General features: G+C 41.0%; 1 protein-coding gene across 1 annotated transcript; it reads right to left on the bottom strand.

Annotated features, from left to right (window-relative positions):
* Positions 1 to 91: 91 nt before the first annotated feature.
* LOC120548498 (spermatogenesis-associated protein 48) lies at positions 92 to 12198 on the bottom strand. Its single transcript, XM_039784775.1, has 9 exons — positions 11772 to 12198; positions 8347 to 8432; positions 5300 to 5382; positions 4756 to 4894; positions 2815 to 2882; positions 2682 to 2723; positions 2444 to 2551; positions 2148 to 2252; positions 92 to 409 (listed from the first exon to the last, which is right to left on the bottom strand). Exons 1-9 carry the CDS (start codon positions 12196 to 12198, stop codon positions 274 to 276), a joined length of 1194 nt encoding a protein of 397 aa, XP_039640709.1. The 3' UTR covers positions 92 to 273.
* Between the last annotated feature and the right edge of the window lie 5381 nt (positions 12199 to 17579).

The following is a 17579-nucleotide window of genomic DNA, read 5'->3' as shown; positions in this document are numbered from 1 at the left end:
GGGCTGAAATACACACACACACACACACACACACACACAAAACTGAGTGAGTTAGAGAGTGAATGTTTAAGAGGACAATGCAAGAGCTCACTACCCAGAGTTCGAAAACCACTCATCTAAATCAGGGAAATTATGATAATGGGGCATCTCATTATTCTCCAACTCCCTCCGAATCAGTCACTGACATCACATCATTATAGACGTATTCATATAAACAGATTGGATGGCATAAAAAGGAAGCTGACACCTTCAAAACTTTCTCATCTGCTTTGTCTAATGCCTCCTGGCGTGTTTGTGGGTGACAGGAGGCGCAGGTCTCAGGAAGGGGTTGCCGGGGGTCACGCTAGTCACCATTCGAGACAGGGGCGCTGCACGGCCAAACGTTGGACTCCCGGATTCCTTGATTGTCCTGTGAAATTATTTTACAATGTTGAGTCAGTAAATTATCATTTATTTTGGGTCAAGTGAAAATGAAAAACCAAATAACTAAGACTGCTTCAGACTGATACTTAAAAAATACCCATAGGCGCTTGTGTAATGAGTGAGCAGTGGCAAGCAAAAATCCCGAGCACGTCTGACCGTTGCAGCAGACAGTTAATCAATCCAACTGCTTGTCTTTTTTTCTGTTTTGGGGAAAAAATATGGGAGGCCAGCCTAATCAGCAGAGGAAACAGATCTCAGGGGGTGTCGGGCACCAGGAAAAGGGATCTAGGTTGTGAAAAACCACGATTACCACGAGCTGCTCTGGATCCAGCCATCTGGAGATGCCTGCTCCAAAAGCCGGTAAATTTCACTCAACTGGGGCCCAACTAGGAAACAGGTTTACACCTCCCTAACAGACAGCCAACACTCCCAGGGCGGAGGGATGTTTGCTCTACACAGTGATATGTGTTAAACTACTTACATTTTCATTCATGTACAATGACAATGTCACTGTTAAGATGACCCTTTTTTTTTTAAGATATTACATTTTCTGAAATGTAATATTTTCCATTGCTGTTGATGCCGTTTAAATAACTCAGAAATCTGCAGTGAATTCGCCTCTTTAGACAAGAATGTTATGTTGCCCTCAAATTAACCTTCTTGTCATTTCCTCCCCAGTTTTCCAAGACTTCCAATTTTCTTCCTGTCTGTCTTCAGGAACGACATCCAGTGTTTTTTAATCTCTGTCTGAACATTTCCAATTACTGTAGTCTTTACCAACTGACCGTTAACTTGTATCTCACCGGCCCACTCATCCAAAAAAAAATAAGATACACATTCAGCTGATGCAAATGCCTGAAGTGATGCCACTCAAATACATACAGGCACAAAAAAAGAAAGGAGGAGAAGCAAAAACACAATTCAGAATAAAATGCTTTATGTCTTTATATTTATAATATTAATTAAGGTAATCGTGCATGCCCATTTTTGCCAATACAACTGTGGGTATTAGGAATCTTTCACATTTTATGTCTTTTTATTTCTCTTTAAAAATAACAAACAAACAGATACAATGTATTTTTCTTGATATCACAGAATTCCTTTTGTCTGTGAATTAGGCAGAAGTACTACTTTGCACCCAGATCCTTCTTCTTGTGATTAGTAACAAAATGATTTAGGCCTAAGATGTGTTTCTTGGCAAGGATTGCAGTTATTGCCAAGAAGGATTTACTCTTTGTAAAATGACTATGTGGCTTTTTTTTCCTTTAAAAAAGAAAGAAAAAAAGCACTACGCTAAATAATACTATGGCTGTTAAATTAATTACTGGCTGAAAAATATAAATATCAAACATTTTAAATTATTCATTTACTAAGTATAATCCACTGTAGTCTTGGTATTAATGATGATTACTCTGAGCTGTATTTCATTTTCAATTGAATAGCAGTAGAATATGAGCACATCTGTGTGGTGAAGTCAGAATATAACCTGAGGCATGGTGTCAGTGGAGTGCATTAGAACGCCCTCCAGTGGACATTTGTGATCAGTCCAATGTCCTCCAGCCAAATAGAAATAAAGTGTATTGAAGATATGAGTAGTGGTGGGAGAAGGAATTCAGTGAATCCAACAGGAGTGAATACATCAAGGAAAAAAAAACTTGAAGATGACAGATTATCGTTTATTTTGCTGCTTAGGTGGCTTCATAAAACGTACTGTAATGACTCACCCAGAGGAGCGTGCAGAACCGGAGACAGCTGGGACAGACACTGCAGCATCAGCAGCACAGTTAGCATAAACAGCCCTGCCTGTATATCCGGGGATGGTGTTTCGGCTGGCACAAAACAGACATTTACACATTATTTATCAGGATCTGTTACAGGAGACCGAATATCACTATGCGAGGCAAATTTCAAAGGTGTGTAATAAAAAATGTATATTTCAAGTGCAAAATAAATTTCATGCTGAATTAATAGAGCTATTAAGAGCCACAGTGAATGTGTGCGGCATAAAAGTATGTCTTACCGTGCTGTAGGGACGTAAGGGGGCACGGTGCTCCTCTTCAGGGTCAGTGGGTGAAAGTCTTCATCCATGTTGTCAATGTTCTGCATGTTCTCAGAGCCGATCGTACCACTGCACATACATGAGAACCCAAGGACACAAAGGTCAGCTCGTGGACACATGCCTGGAAACTGGATTCATCAACTCATGCAAACACATGCGTAAGACACTTGTGGTGACCTCTTAAACATGAAGTACTCACGTGTACAGAGGGATTTGTCCTGACCTCGGACATCCACTGCAGCTGGAAAGAGGAGAGACAGATATTGTTTTAAAGCTGGTGATCATCATTGATGTAACTGCTCTAAAGACAGGAGTCATTGTTGGAAACTTACAATGATATGGGTTTCCTGGCATCACTCCTCGATCGAAGCTGCTGCCTGTTCCACTCAGCTCCAATAGACTTGGAACGGACAGTAACAACAGATATTTTACCAGTATTTATCTGGCACCTTTATGAAGACACTCAGTTCTTATATACACCCTCACTTCACTATATAAACACAAACATAGGTAGACATGTGACAATGTTCACATTGGTAAGTTCTGCATGCAGTGTTTTATTATCAGTATATTATTACCACATTGATTTGAAGGCATTAAACGATAAGTCTGGCTATGTTATAGATTTTTCTTATTTTTAACAAATGGAAAGACCAAAACCAACAATGTGTTAGTCTGTCTCTCAATACTCTTCCACTTCCCCAGCCTGTGGCTCTCAGTATATATATTGTTTCATTTTTTATTTCCTAAAACAGCTGGGCACTGTAGCTTTTAGCAAACATTACTCAAACATCAGTAAATAGGGCATTTTGTTGGGGACTATTTTCAGCCATAGATTAATACACATTTTTCACATTCTTCAGTGAGTAATGCAGCAGGATGGTTTTTGCTGCATTGACATAAAAAAGGAACTACAGTGCCCATGGTCATCGTACTGAAGGAACATGTCACTCAGTGATTTGTTTTTAATAGTTGTTGAACATCTATGGAAGTCTATGGCACAGAGGAATAAGATATACCAAGGGTAGAGCTCCTTGCTTTGAAGATGAAGTTTTCCAGTGGGCGCTACACAGATTGGGCCGATGCAGTGAAAAAACAACAACACATAACACGACTCAAAAAAGATGTGTGTCTCAGTCGAGTGGGCTGACCGGCCCAGTGCGGTTCTGTGTATCATTAAAAAGTTAAGGAGGGTGGCTGGTTTAGCTCAGCGGGTAGAGCAAGCGCACATGTGTTTAAGAGGTTCATTCCTTGACGCAGGGGTCCTGGGTTCAACTCTGACCTGTGATGATTTCCTGTATGTCTTCCCCTTTCTCATCTGTCCTGTCCATTAAAGGCAGAAAAGCCCCAACACATCATCTTTGGAAAAAAAGAAGTTAAGGAGGAGAGGAGGACCAGAGTGGATTCAGGACAACAGGGGGGAAAGGAGGATCAATTCATGGTGGGATTTGGTCTCTTCATGGCAAGAAAAATATAGAATATTGCCAGATTTATACTTTATCCCCCTTAAGTCTCAATGCTGCATTTTACATTGTGTGCCAACAGGTTAAAACCGACGGGAAATGTGCTGCATTGTTCTAAGGCACAGGGGACACATTGCTGTACAGGACAAAAAGTACATACTAAGCTGTAGCCTGCACAGTTTCTGAACATGGTGGAATGAGCGAAATTAATTCAGTTATCCTGAATATAAAACAAATATACCTCTAAGTCTGAAACGTGGTTTTAATTTTGAGAGACAATAACAGTTTGGTTTTTATTCTCACAGTAAAAGACCTTTTTCACGGCAGACATGTTGACATGTCAGTAGGAAAAGCACAGGTGTATTCAAAACCATTAATGATGGCTGCATTCCACTTAGGAGAGGCCCTGGTATTGTGCATGCTGACTCGCTGAAAAAGGCTTTCTGTGACATTTGATGGAATTGCCATCGTTAAGGTTATCAATTCCAGCTGTGCTTTTCCAACTATGGCAAGTCAAAATGTCTGCTGTAAAAAGGTCCATTGCATTCAGGTAACACAAATAGATTGTCTTTTCTTGATAGTAAGTGACTTCCTTAAAAACAACCACTGCTTAATTACTTCAGCAAAGCAGTTCTATTCTGTATCTCAGTATTTAGCTTCAGCCATGTTATATTTGCACCTCTCTCTGGAGTAATCAGCTATTACACATTCAAATTTCGATTCAGTTGTGGGTGAGTGTAAACCTTTGGGAGCCCACAGCTGGAGAGAAAGAAATCAACTATCTGTCAGCGTTTGCTCTTCATTGCTGACCTGCCACAGCTGAGGTCGACAACTGTAGCGCCTCGATGAGAGACGCTCACTCACTGGGTCCGCCATTTTCTCCAGGGTTGTCTCTGGTGCCTTTAAGCGCCGGGGTAACTTAGTATCCCAACCGACTTCCTCATAACTCCTGCAAAGGAATGGCCATTAAACATAAGAACCAAGTGCATTCAGTTTAATTTATTAACTTAATTCCTGAAAGTTATTCGCTTTAATTTGAATTAAACACAGCCCTGTTCGTTGCACAAAGTATATTAGACAGCTTATTAACTGGGGAGCCAATTCTTCCCAGAAGCTTTAAGCAGGGCTACAGTCCATCTGCATGATTTCATTGAACAGCAATTAACACAACAGGAGGACACACAGCTCCCTGATGACATCACTGGAGCACAAAATCAAACCTACTCACTCTCAAAAACCCTTAAAGCAAAATGACAGTGTGCGTGGACTGTAGATGATGAAGTATGTGGGAGGTGATCTTTCCTTGGTTTTACTATTGTTGAAAGGAAACGGTTAAAGGTCTCTGTGCTCTGACCTCTGTGTTGCAGATGTGTATCTGAAGCGTTGAACTGCCGGTGAGTTGTCTGTCCACAGCTTCAGATCAGAAGAGAAGCCATCCTTAAAAAACGATATTCATCGTTTCATTATAGTGTCAGTGGTTTCATTTTGTGTCCATTTGAAAATCAAGCAGCAACGGCCATAAGAAAACAGGAGATTAGGATGCAAGATGCTAAATGGTCACTAATAAGTGTTAATTAGATTTTTCTGTCTTTCTTTCTTTCTTTCCATGTCTCAAATAAACACGTCATTATTTGACATAAAGATTGTGTGTTTTGAATAATCATTTGTACATTTTAGTAAGCAACACCGTATTAAAAAAAAACAAGTACCAAAGAAAAATCACTTTATTCACTTGAAATATCATAGGTAGACCATTAGTTTTTAACAGCATGATGCCTCTTACACCAGCCTAATGAGCTTGCAAAGGACCTCTGACGTGTAGATCTGGAACCAGTCTGCACAACTTGTCATAATTACGCAACCCGGTCTCACGGCAGTTCGTGTAAATGTCCACGTTATTGTTAATCTATTGATACGTGTTCACGGAGACGTTTTTCTCGTTTTTTACGTGTAAATGTCACATTATTTTCGCCGGGAGGCGGCCGAAAAGGTCGCTCCATATGCCGGAGGCGCCCGCGGCCGCTGGGGACCCGCCGGGGGGCCCAAAAAGGACGCTCCATAAGCCGGGAGGCGCCCGCAGGCGGCCCGCTGGGGACCCGCCGGGCGGCAAAGGAAGCTCCATAAGCCGGGAGGCGCCCGCGGGAGCGGCCCGGCGACCCGGCTGGGGACGCCCACAATAACGGGATGGCGGAGGTTGGGTTTAGGAAAAAACTTGGCGGGAAAGGCGCCCGGAAAGGGCCGCCTTAAACGCCGGGGAAAGGGTTAAACGCGCGGAGACACGCGCCACAGTAACACGCGGGACAAAACACACACCGCAGGGACGCCATCCCCGGGAAACAAAGCGCCGCAAACGGGACGCGATCCCCGCTCGCCGCGGTGAAAGTCCTGTGTTGTTTGACCCATCCACCACTCCGACCAACCTCCCTACGCGGATTTTTGGCTTTTTATATTACTCCCTACCATTTCGTGCTGTGGCCACAAAATATGCTTCCCATTGAAATACATTACTTTACATTTTCGTGTTGTCCACCACGTTAAACCGACAAAAACGTCTCCGTGAACACGTATCAATAGATTCAAATAACGTCACATTTACACGAACTTCCATGAGACCCGGCTGAATTACAATAGGCTACCTGCGGTAAATGTGAGTGAATAAGAAAATAGATCAAGATCATTACAAATATCTAATAGATGTCAGGACATAAAATAAAACAAGCCTAAGAGTCTCTAGTCATGCTAGCGGCTCTGTGAGGCTGTACTTAAATGAGGTGCACACTAGTCTATATCAACAACGTTTCATTTCCAGGATTGTTCAGGTGTTGCCAGAAATTCTGCCGGATGTCTCTCATTTCGGCCGAATGTCCATCACCTTCCGCTTTTTTTGTGTTGGACTAAGGTTAACTGCTCCTCAGATCTCCGCAGGGTAAATCCAGACAGCTAGCTAGACTAGCTGTCCAATCTTAGTTTTCTGTTGCACGACTAAAACAACTTTTGAACCTACACATGTTCCACCAAAACAAGTTCCTTCCCGAGGCTATTTTGTAGGGGCACCGTTGCTGCTTGGCGCCGCCCAAGACGATTGTGATTGGTCTAAAGAAATGCCAATAAACCAGAGCACGTTTTTCTCCCATCCCGCAATGCTGTGTGGACTCGCCATGCGAGACTAGGTGTACACTAAATGCTAACATCAGCACGCTAACAAAGTACAGCTGAGGCTGATAGGAATGACATTTGTTTGTATAAACCAAAGTATTGGACAACGTCAACCTTCGGCCTGATGACGCTGCTAGATGAAAAGTTAGTTAGTACTATTCATCTGTGGGGGTATGAATGTGTAACATGTGTCATGGTAATCCAGTTCTTGAGACATTTATCTAAAAAGACCACAACATTGAATACAGAATCATTAAATCAAGAGATCACCAAAGTCATTAGGATTCATCCTGGACCAAAGTGGTGGACAGACTGACAGAGAGACCGACATTACCATGTTTTCTAGCCACAATGCCAGCAGAAAGAAAAAGGCCGGATGTTGTCTAAATGCCTATCAAATGACTAATGCAAAACAAAAGTAAAGACAATTATCCAGACATACTTAAGTGAATCTAAATAGTCAATCAGACCATTAGATTCTTTAGGTCTTTTTATGCATCACTGTTCACCACTCTCCTCCCACGTCTCAAACTGCTCAAATACAGACATTAATCAAGCCTCCATCACTTTAAACTCTTCACTACAGCTGAGTACTGTAAAGCTTCTCCTAAACCATAATAATGTATGTCAAGATAATTATGATTACTTCAATAAGCAGACTCCAAATAACAAGAAACCAAATAATAAAGCATGATTATGTTCTCAAAGTGAATGCCTGCTTACATAACAATGGGCTAATGTGATACTTTATCATGTGTGATGAGACCCAAAGGATGTGTTTATGGATTACTCTTTCATAATGAATTTGTGTTTGTCACCAGTGATCTGATTAATGTAATAATAACTATGTTTTCTAGAGTGTTTATGTGCTCAGAGAGTTAAACAGTAAAAAATGAAGTAAAATAAAAACAAATATCTGTTGGGGTCCATGTTGTAAATACTAGGGCTCCCCCTCCCACTTTTCAAAATCCCGTTTGTGTCCCCCCCCCCACACTTTCAAATTAGTTTGATAATATTTTATTTATAAGTCTCTGTGATTGGCCCCTATTTTAAGCCATAAAGAAAGTAAGACATATTTTTCTTATGCATAGTTTAGTACTAATCTTTCTGTCATTATTTATCAATATGGTCAACTTAATTATTGAATTGTGTGTCCCCCCACTCAAACCAAAGTTACACCCTTGTGTAAATGCAAGCTGTTTTGCAAAGTACTTCAGTAGGAAAGCCAATTCAGTCATCACTCACCTGAGGTCCAGTAAATCTGCTGTCTGATGGTGCTTTCATTGACGTCCTCAGTGAGCGTGGTTGAACTTTAACAGGATTGGTTGAACCTTAGGATGACACAACAAAGAAAAAGTATCTGGGACACAGGCAAATTGTAAACTCTAACTATAACTATGCACAGTAGTAACTGCTCTAAAGGACATGTTACCCCATGAGGGTGCCTTGGGGCTAAAATATGCCATGGGCCCTCAGTGACCCCCCTCCCTCAACACACACACACACACACATTCCTCCCACTCTCTGTGATTTGTGTATGAATGTATCGTTGCCTTCAAGCTTATCAGGCACAGAGCACACAGCAGACTACAAATCGCAGTTTACTAATACAGCATTTTGCCAAGAGAAACAAATACCACTCCTGCCCAAGGTTTGTTGTGTAAATGTATTTGTGATAATTTGATTAAACAGAAATGTGTCAACATGTAAGCACAGTATCAAAGGAAATAGTTAATAAACTCCAAAAACACAAGGCTAAACCTTTTTGGGGATTTTTAATAAAAATGTACATCTTCAACTTTTAGAAAGAGAAGATGCTGAGTAACATGGCAGTACTAGCTGCTAATAACCAATAACTAACTAACTAACTAGCCAGCTTAGCAGCTATGCTAGCTAGCTATTACTGCGATTAGCTAAATGTGAGACTCAATTTGCACCACAAGAAAGTAATGCTACAGCAACTACATTTTTCTTGGAGTATCTAAATCTTTGATCAAACAAAATACTTACGTGCTAACAAATAGTGCCCAAGGCAACCACGTAAATATATATATATATATATATATATATATATATATATATATATATATATATATATATATATATATATATATATATATATTTTCGTGGTATATTTAATATATATATATATATATATATATATATATATATACACACTGTTACAGGCCAAAAGTTTGGATACACCTTCTCATTCAATGCGTTTCCTTTATTTTCATGACTATTTACATTGTAGATTCTCACTGAAGGCATCAAAACTATGAATGAACACGCATGGGAGAGAACACAGGGCGACTGCTTCTCTTGCTAAAAAAACAACAACAATATATGTATATATATATATATATATATATATATATATATATATATATATATATATATATATACACACACAGTACAGGCCAAAAGTTTGGACACACCTTCTCATTCAATGCGTTTCCTTTATTTTCATGACTATTTACATTGTAGATTCTCACTGAAAGCATCAAAACTACTGCTACATATGGAATTATGTACTTAACAAAAAAGTGTGAAATAACTGAAAACATGTCTTATATTTTAGATTCCTCAAAGTAGCCACCCTTTGCTTTTTTGATAGCGCTGCAAAGCGCTGTAGTCACCTGAAATGGTTTTCACTTCACAGGTGTGCCTTCTCAGGGTTAATTAGTGGAATTTTTTCCCTTATTAATGGGGTTGGGACAATCAGTTGTGTTGTGCAGAAGTCAGGTTGATACACAGCCGACAGCCCTTTTGGACAACTGTTAGAATTCATATTATGGCAAGAACCAATCAGCTAAGTAAAGAGAAACGAGTGGCCATCATTACTTTAACAAATGAAGGTCAGTCAGTCCGGAAAATTGCGAAAACTTTGAATGTGTCCCCAAGTGCAGTTGCAAAAACCATCAAGCGCTACAACGAAACTGGCTCACATGAAGACCGCCCCAGGAAAGGAAGACCAAGAGTCACCTCTGCTGCTGAGGATAAGTTCATCAAAGGGTGCTAGCAGCAGACACATCTCTAGAACAACTGTTAAGAGGAGACTCAGTATCAGAATCAGGCCTTCATTGTCACATAGCTGCTAGGAAACCACTGCTAAGGAGAGGCAACAAGCAGAAGAGATTTGTTTGGGCCAAGAAACACAAGGAATGGACACTAGACCAGTGGAAATCTGTGCTTTGGTCTGATGAGTCCAAATTTGAGATCTTTGGTTCCAACCGCCGTGTCTTTGTGCGACGCAGAAAAGGTGAACGGATGGATTCTACATGCCTGGTTCCCACCGTGAAGCACGGAGGAGGAGGTGTGATGGTGTGGGGGTGCTTTGCTGGTGACACTGTTGGGGATTTATTCAAAATTGAAGGCATACTGCAACCAGCATGGCTACCACAGCATCCTGCAGCGATATGCCATCCCATCCGGTTTGCGTTTAGTTGGACCATCATGTATTTTTCAACAGGACACGCCCCACCCCAACACACCTCCAGGCTGTGTAAGGGCTATTTGAGCAAGAAGGAGAGTGATGGAGTGCTGCGCCAGATGACCTGGCCTCCACAGTCACCGGACCTGAACCCAATCGAGATGGTTTGGGGTGAGCTGGACCGCAGTGTGAAGGCAAAAGGGCCAACAATTACTAAGCATCTCTGGGAACTCCTTCAAGACTGTTGGAAAACCATTTCAGGTGACTACCTCTTGAAGCTCATCAAGAGAATGCCAAGAGTGTGCAAAGCAGTAATCAGAGCAAAGGGTGGCTACTTTGAGGAATCTAAAATATAAGACATGTTTTCAGTTATTTCACACTTTTTTGTTAAGTACATAATTCCATATGTAGCAGTAGTTTTGATGCTTTCAGTGAGAATCTACAATGTAAATAGTCATGAAAATAAAGGAAACGCATTGAATGAGAAGGTGTGTCCAAACTTTTGGCCTGTACTGTGTGTGTATATATATATATATATATATATTGTTGTTGTTGTTTTTAGCAGGAGAAGCAGTCGCCCTGTGTTCTCTCCCATGCCTCATATAATAATGTGCCTTCACTAATAACTTACTACTGCTATCGAATGGAGAGGGGCACTGCAGTACCCAAAATCGTATTTGTCAGTTTTAAATTCAGCATGTGGGAGTGGAGCATAGACTGAAAAAAAGAATATGATCATATTAACAGTCTATGGAGTGGTGCGATGATTAAACTTATTTTGAAGTTGTTTTAAAATAGTTTTTTAAGAGTAGAGTGAATACCTCTTGAAAATCTTGTTTTTACTGACCATCTCTCACCATGCTGAGATGGTGTTGATGTGATGCGTGCTCCAGAACACCATGACTCACTCACTGGTGTGTGTGTGTGTGTGTGTGTGTGTGTGTGTGTGTGTGTGTGTGTGCAGTTGCAACAGACCACCCATCAGTGAGGCCAGGTGTGGTCAGAGGTTGCTTGAAAAATGATTAAAATAAAATAGTTGCCAATTAGTTTTCTATCAATCAGTTAATCAGTGAATCGACTAATCATATCAGCTCATTAGTATAGTTTTAGTTTATGTTGTGCACCTGGGTGTTTGGGGCCCTGGGGCAGTTGTCCTGTAGGTATAAGCCAGCTTTGTGTCAAACTCTGATAAAAATTGTGACAGGCAATAAATACAAGTATTATGGTGTTATTTTACCACTGAGTCTTGCTCTCAATCCTGCATCAGGGATCCTCCTGGAGTTCCAGGCCTTGTCTTCGCTCAGGTCTACACAGATACCAGCGGGGTTTGGAGCAGTTTGTGGCCTTTCTCTGAAACCTGGAGGCACCCACAGAGCAGAGGCCACATGCTGGAAATCTATGAATTGTTGTCGACCTTCGACCCCCAGGTTCACCTCGGCTCCGGCGCTCAGCTGACCGCAGCAAGGATCCAGCAGGGGGACGTCGACTCGTAAAGGAGCCAGGTTGACATGCTCAGCAAGGGGGGGACATCTAGAAAATGGAGAGTTTGCACGTCCAGGTTCCAGTCCATCTCTACCACCAGCCCCGTACAGACTGAAGTTCAGCCGTCTGATGACATGCAGCTCTGCAGAGAACGGCTTGGAGGGATCCAAAACTGCTGTCATTGTTGCCAGGGGAGAAACTCACAGAGTGTGTGTGTCTAAATGTGTGCCTCTGTTTGACAGAGCACGTCATAGATGTGCTGTCAGGCATAATGATGCAGTGAGCGCTGGTTGCCCAGAGACCGTCTTAGTTTGCTGATCGGATCAAATTACTGATATGCAGAGAGGCAACATGACCTGTTGGCTGTGGAGGTGTGTGTAACACCACATACCTAAGCGTAACATGAATGTGTTTTACACATTATTTTGTATTTGTTACAATAATGGAGAAAAGAGCTAATAAACACGCCCCTGTATCAATTTTGGATGCCACACACACACCAATAATTCACCTCAGGGGAGCATTCACGACAAATTATGTTTACTGTGAGCTGCTATATTTTGGCAACCTACAAATTATTTATCACACTGACCATATAAAAATGTTGCGTCATTTTTCCACCCAAATGTGTTTTGGTGGCAAATAATAATGAGAAGACATGGCCCTGCCTCAGGGTTTAGAGAACTGGACCTCCCGAGAGAATGCTACATTACTTCTTGTGATGGGTTAGGAATTGTTTATTTTCTTGGAGAAAAAAGAAAGAAAAATTCCTTTCCGTAGAAGATAGCAGTTGTCTGCTTTTCCTTCCAAGTACCACTAGATGGAGTAATAGAGTCTGTATTGTCAAATGGGAACACCAGCAAACAGGCCTGTGTATGCCCTTATGAATTAAGTGACAGTCCACAAATATCACAGCAGAAAATATAAGTCCCTGCTGCAATATTATGATGATACATTATGATATTAAAAATACCATTATAGCACATCAAGGTGACCATAAATGCCAATGCGGAATACCTGAAGTCCCTGAAGAAATATTAAAATGATTTTTCTTCTGTGCATGCAGGCTTAACAACAACCACAAGCGGTGTTGACTTCAAATGTAAGATGTGTTTTTAAAGTTGACAGTAAACTAAATGAAAATTATGTAAATCACACGGATTTATAGGAATGTTTTTACAAATGGTGTAATCTGGCGTCTTATATTCACTGGAGCAAAAAAAACCACCAATACAATGTGCCTCAGTGCCTATTAATTAGTTTGCTTGGGTTGTCTGAAATGCAATGTGCAAATGTAAATATTCCACATAAATATATACATACTGAAGCTGCATATGCATGCTTTATATAAATAGTGCAAGCGCCCTGCTAGGTGGCCTTTTTCTTGGGAGAGGATCCATGTTAATGTGTCAGTGGTGATGATGGTGATGCTTGCTGATAGATGATTTTTACTCAGGCTGTCATTAGCAAATGTAAACACCCAAGAGCTGTTTAAAAGGATGTGTTAAAAATAGCCTAATTAGAGTTATTCTGATAACTGAGTGGTGAATACGCCCGACTCTCACACAATGTTTCTCCACAAAAGGGAAGCACAAATAACACTTTGAAATCGCTCTCCAGATTTAAAAGCAAAACAAAAACATCCCATTTGTTGCATCTGTCTTATGTCTTATGAGAGCTGTACTGATTGTACTTTCATACAATTCTAATGAATGAAGTTATATAGGTCCAGAGGTCCACATGATTTATTGCATTTGGAGTCTATTAATAATTCCCATATTAGAAACACCTCCATACACCACATTATATTCCCCCAATGCTTTGTATCCAAATTATTTCAGGGTTTTCTTCTGTTGTTGCAGGAATTTAAATACCAACCTCAGCTGAGATGACTGTATTTTTCGCAGGGAATCAGATATTGCTGGAGTGAGAAGTCATTACCATTGGAGCAGCCCTTGTTACTGAATCCTGTGTTATTAGTCAGCTTGTCTACCATTCTCTAGACTCCTCCACAGTCTAAGAAATTATTTAAATCACACATTTTGCCCATGGTGCTGGGCCAATGCTACAGTGTAGCAGCCATTAATTTGCACAGGCTGCATCCATCTGAAGGAAACTGTTGCTCTGGATTAAGAGGCATTGTTGTTGCTGCTGCTGCTGCTGTTGCTGCTGCTGCAGAGGTTCATCAAAGCAAAGTCACACTTCTAGTGTTGTGGCTGAAGACAATATGGGCTGATGCTGCTCTGGGCAGGGCATTATTTTTATTAATCAAGAGGACTGAGGGTGACCCAAGATGACACCTTGGGATCAGACAGGCAAGGCCGGGAGGAGATATGGCTACTGGGCGCGGGGAATGGATCATCCAAGAGTGGAGAGGACGCTCCAAATTGTAGACAGACAGTCTCCTTCATCACAAACTGTGCTAGGGAATCAGTGCTTCAAGAAATGAAACCAATCTAAAGGAACAGATGACAGACAGATATTAATCTTTACAATCTTTCATGCCATTTCTATAAAGCTTTGACGCATTAGGCGCCTGCAGATACCTGTAGGCCTATATCTAATGAAAGTCATACCCATGCAAAGCCATCTCTTTGTATGCATGGTATAACATACCTGCTACACTCATAATACAATACAATTCAGTTCATACCAAAGAACCTTATCAATGTCTGAAGTGCTTAATACATCCACTTCTGGGATTATGTCCGTATGTCTTGTACACGAAGGAAAATCCATGATCCCATTTATAGCAAAAGGGCCTTCATGGGTCAAATTCATCACACTGTAAAGGAAGTGAATTGATTAGTGCCCGATGACCATGCATGCTTTAGATTAGGGCAAATTGGCTGAAATGAACTTAGTCTCATGTTGTGTGCGGCACTCTCAACCATTTGGAAAAAGCCAAACAGAGTTCAGAGATGAAGCTCCCGCAAGCAGCAGGGGTAGCCATGTCCTCAGAGAGTGGCCGAAGGCTTTATTGTATTGCTGCTTCCCTGCCCTCGGTTGCTGCGGCTCTCTGCTTGTCACACTCAGTTAGCTCAATGAAGTAATGAATATGCCGCTGTACATTTTTCATGAGGGAGGTGGGAGTGAAAAATCTGCTCTTTATAACCCTTTTAATACGGAAGTTTTCAAACACACTCTTCCCCTGCAAAGCACCCTCTGGGCTATCATGATGCTGCATGAGCATGATGTTTAATGTTAACATTCCCCAGGGGAGAGTCGGCATAATGCAATGTCACTTTCAGTGATGAATATGTTGACTGCAGCAGATATACAAGCAGCTGTAAATCATGAGTAAGTTGGGATAACAGCCTGTCTTCCTTGCGAAGAAGACAGGGCCTGCACAGGAAATAACTGGTGGGGAGAAAAAAAGTCTTACTGTGAGTCACCCTATTCAGGTCTCACATCATTAAAGTAATTAATTAGATTACAAGGAAGCACACCCATGAGCTTCCAGAAATAATAAGGCAGAAAACGATGCAAAGATAAAGTGCTGTTCAAAAATAATCAACAAGCAACTGAATGAACTATTTCCCACCATTTACCATGCACAGAAACACATTATGACTCTGCCCAACTGGTGTTTTAGATCAGTGACTCCCACTAAGGGTAGCCTACTTCTGCAGTGTTTAGCCAAATTCAACAAATAAAAAATATAAAAATAGAAATGAGTTGAAATGGTTAGCTAAATGTATTGGATAAACATTTGAAATAGTTAGCTACAATTATTGGATAAACAGTTGAAATTGTCAGCTATAAGTAATTAATAAACTGTTGAAATAATTAGCTAAAAGTAATGGATAAAAAGGTTTGCTGAAAAAGAAATTGATGAAAAGTTGAAATAGTTAGCTAAAAGTAATGGATAACCAGTTGAAATAGTGTTGGGACTTTGTAAAGCGTTACAGTAACTCCGTTAGCCCACTTGCCAGTTATTTCTTTAATGAGGTAACCAGTAACTGTAACTAATTCAATTTAGTACAACTCTGGCTGAAAGTAATTGCTAAACAGTAGAAATTATAAGCTAAAAGTAGGTAATGGTAATATGGTTTTAGGGTTCAGATTCTGCCACTCAAAACCAACCTTAAAATAGACCATTCAACTGTATGAAAAAAAATATTGTAATATCCTGCGTTAATTCATATCCACTTTAAAATCATGTGTGGCTGTGCTGATGAAGGGGTACTTGAGCTCATCTGATAGGGATGTGGGGTTGCACCAGACAAACAGGTTGGGAACCGCTGTTTTTGATCATTTCTACTTTTAGGAATATTTTTGTCTTTATCTTGAGGTGTCTAAAAGTAGCATACGGGACACCACACCGCATTGGTGCTTTTGATCTGTGCGCAACAACACACCTCAGATTTTCAATTACAAATAGGACCATGCACCAAAGAAACACTGAGGGTAATGGACTTTCTCTGTTGCTCAGAAAGATGGACTTGTCGCTCTAGACATTGGTTTCCATTATTAAACCTCCACCATGTTGCCCACCTAGGCTGTTTCCATTCCCTCTGACCAAAGTGAAATACCTGCTTTTGAGCCTTAAACATAGTAAAGAAACCACAGAGTGGTCGCCCACTGAGTCTGAACCTCCATTTCCTCTCTGCCCAAGTAAGGCTTTTTATGTTCTTTGGAAGGGTAAAAAAGCAAAAAAGTCATTCTGCCAGCCTGTTTGCATTGAGGTCTGACATCGTTATAGTTTTCTTCGACAAAATATCCCAAAGGAAACTACAGCGGCGTGTGAGCTGGTGGATAATACATTCACTGGGCACTCTCACAGTATGTATCAAGACCTAGATGATGAATTACCATACAAGGGCAATAGCAAACGAACAGTAACCCCAGGATGAATGTTGTGTTGCAAATACAAACACTTTGTATTCCACAGGGCTGACAAAAAAAGCTGCTCCCTTTATGATAACCTAACAATCCACAATACTATCTCCAGCCTGACAGCAACTTATGCAGATGTGCGCGGCTCAGCAGCGCTCTGCTGAATTGAACCCCCTTAAAAAATATTCAGCAAGCAGGTCACATTGGCATAGGCTGTCTGTTGTGGATAAAATGCTGAAACGCTGCATGTCCTCCAAGATGCTCCAAGACGTATTACTTACCTAGCTGGCCTATAACACCCTGTGATAGATAGGGGCAAATTGAACCTGCAGTCACCTATATAAAACATGTTATTTAAAGAAAATAGGTGATTTGCTTTGTCCCAGGCTTAGATTGCTTCTTAGCGCTTATACAAAGCCAAGTTTGGTGTTTGCCTCCCATACCCTGTCCTAAGACCTGGTAATCTGTGAGATGTGCTCCCCAGATGTATGAATGGGGAGACGATTCAACACTGCAACAGTGTCACCCTCATCTGGAGGCAAGACAAGGCAGAGAGGTGAAATTGAAAATGTGAATGTCTGGCTAATGGCAGAGGAGGAGTGCTGGAGATATAATACCAAATCTATAAAGGACAATTTCAGGCCCAAGACTCTGGAGACTCAGGCACACAATCATGAAGTGATTCACTCAGATTGATCAAGGAGCGTCGTAATCACATGGGAAT

Source organism: Perca fluviatilis, chromosome 19, assembly GCF_010015445.1.
Source record: "Perca fluviatilis chromosome 19, GENO_Pfluv_1.0, whole genome shotgun sequence".
Taxonomy (NCBI): domain Eukaryota; kingdom Metazoa; phylum Chordata; class Actinopteri; order Perciformes; family Percidae; genus Perca; species Perca fluviatilis.
This window is presented reverse-complemented; position numbering and strand designations above follow the sequence as displayed.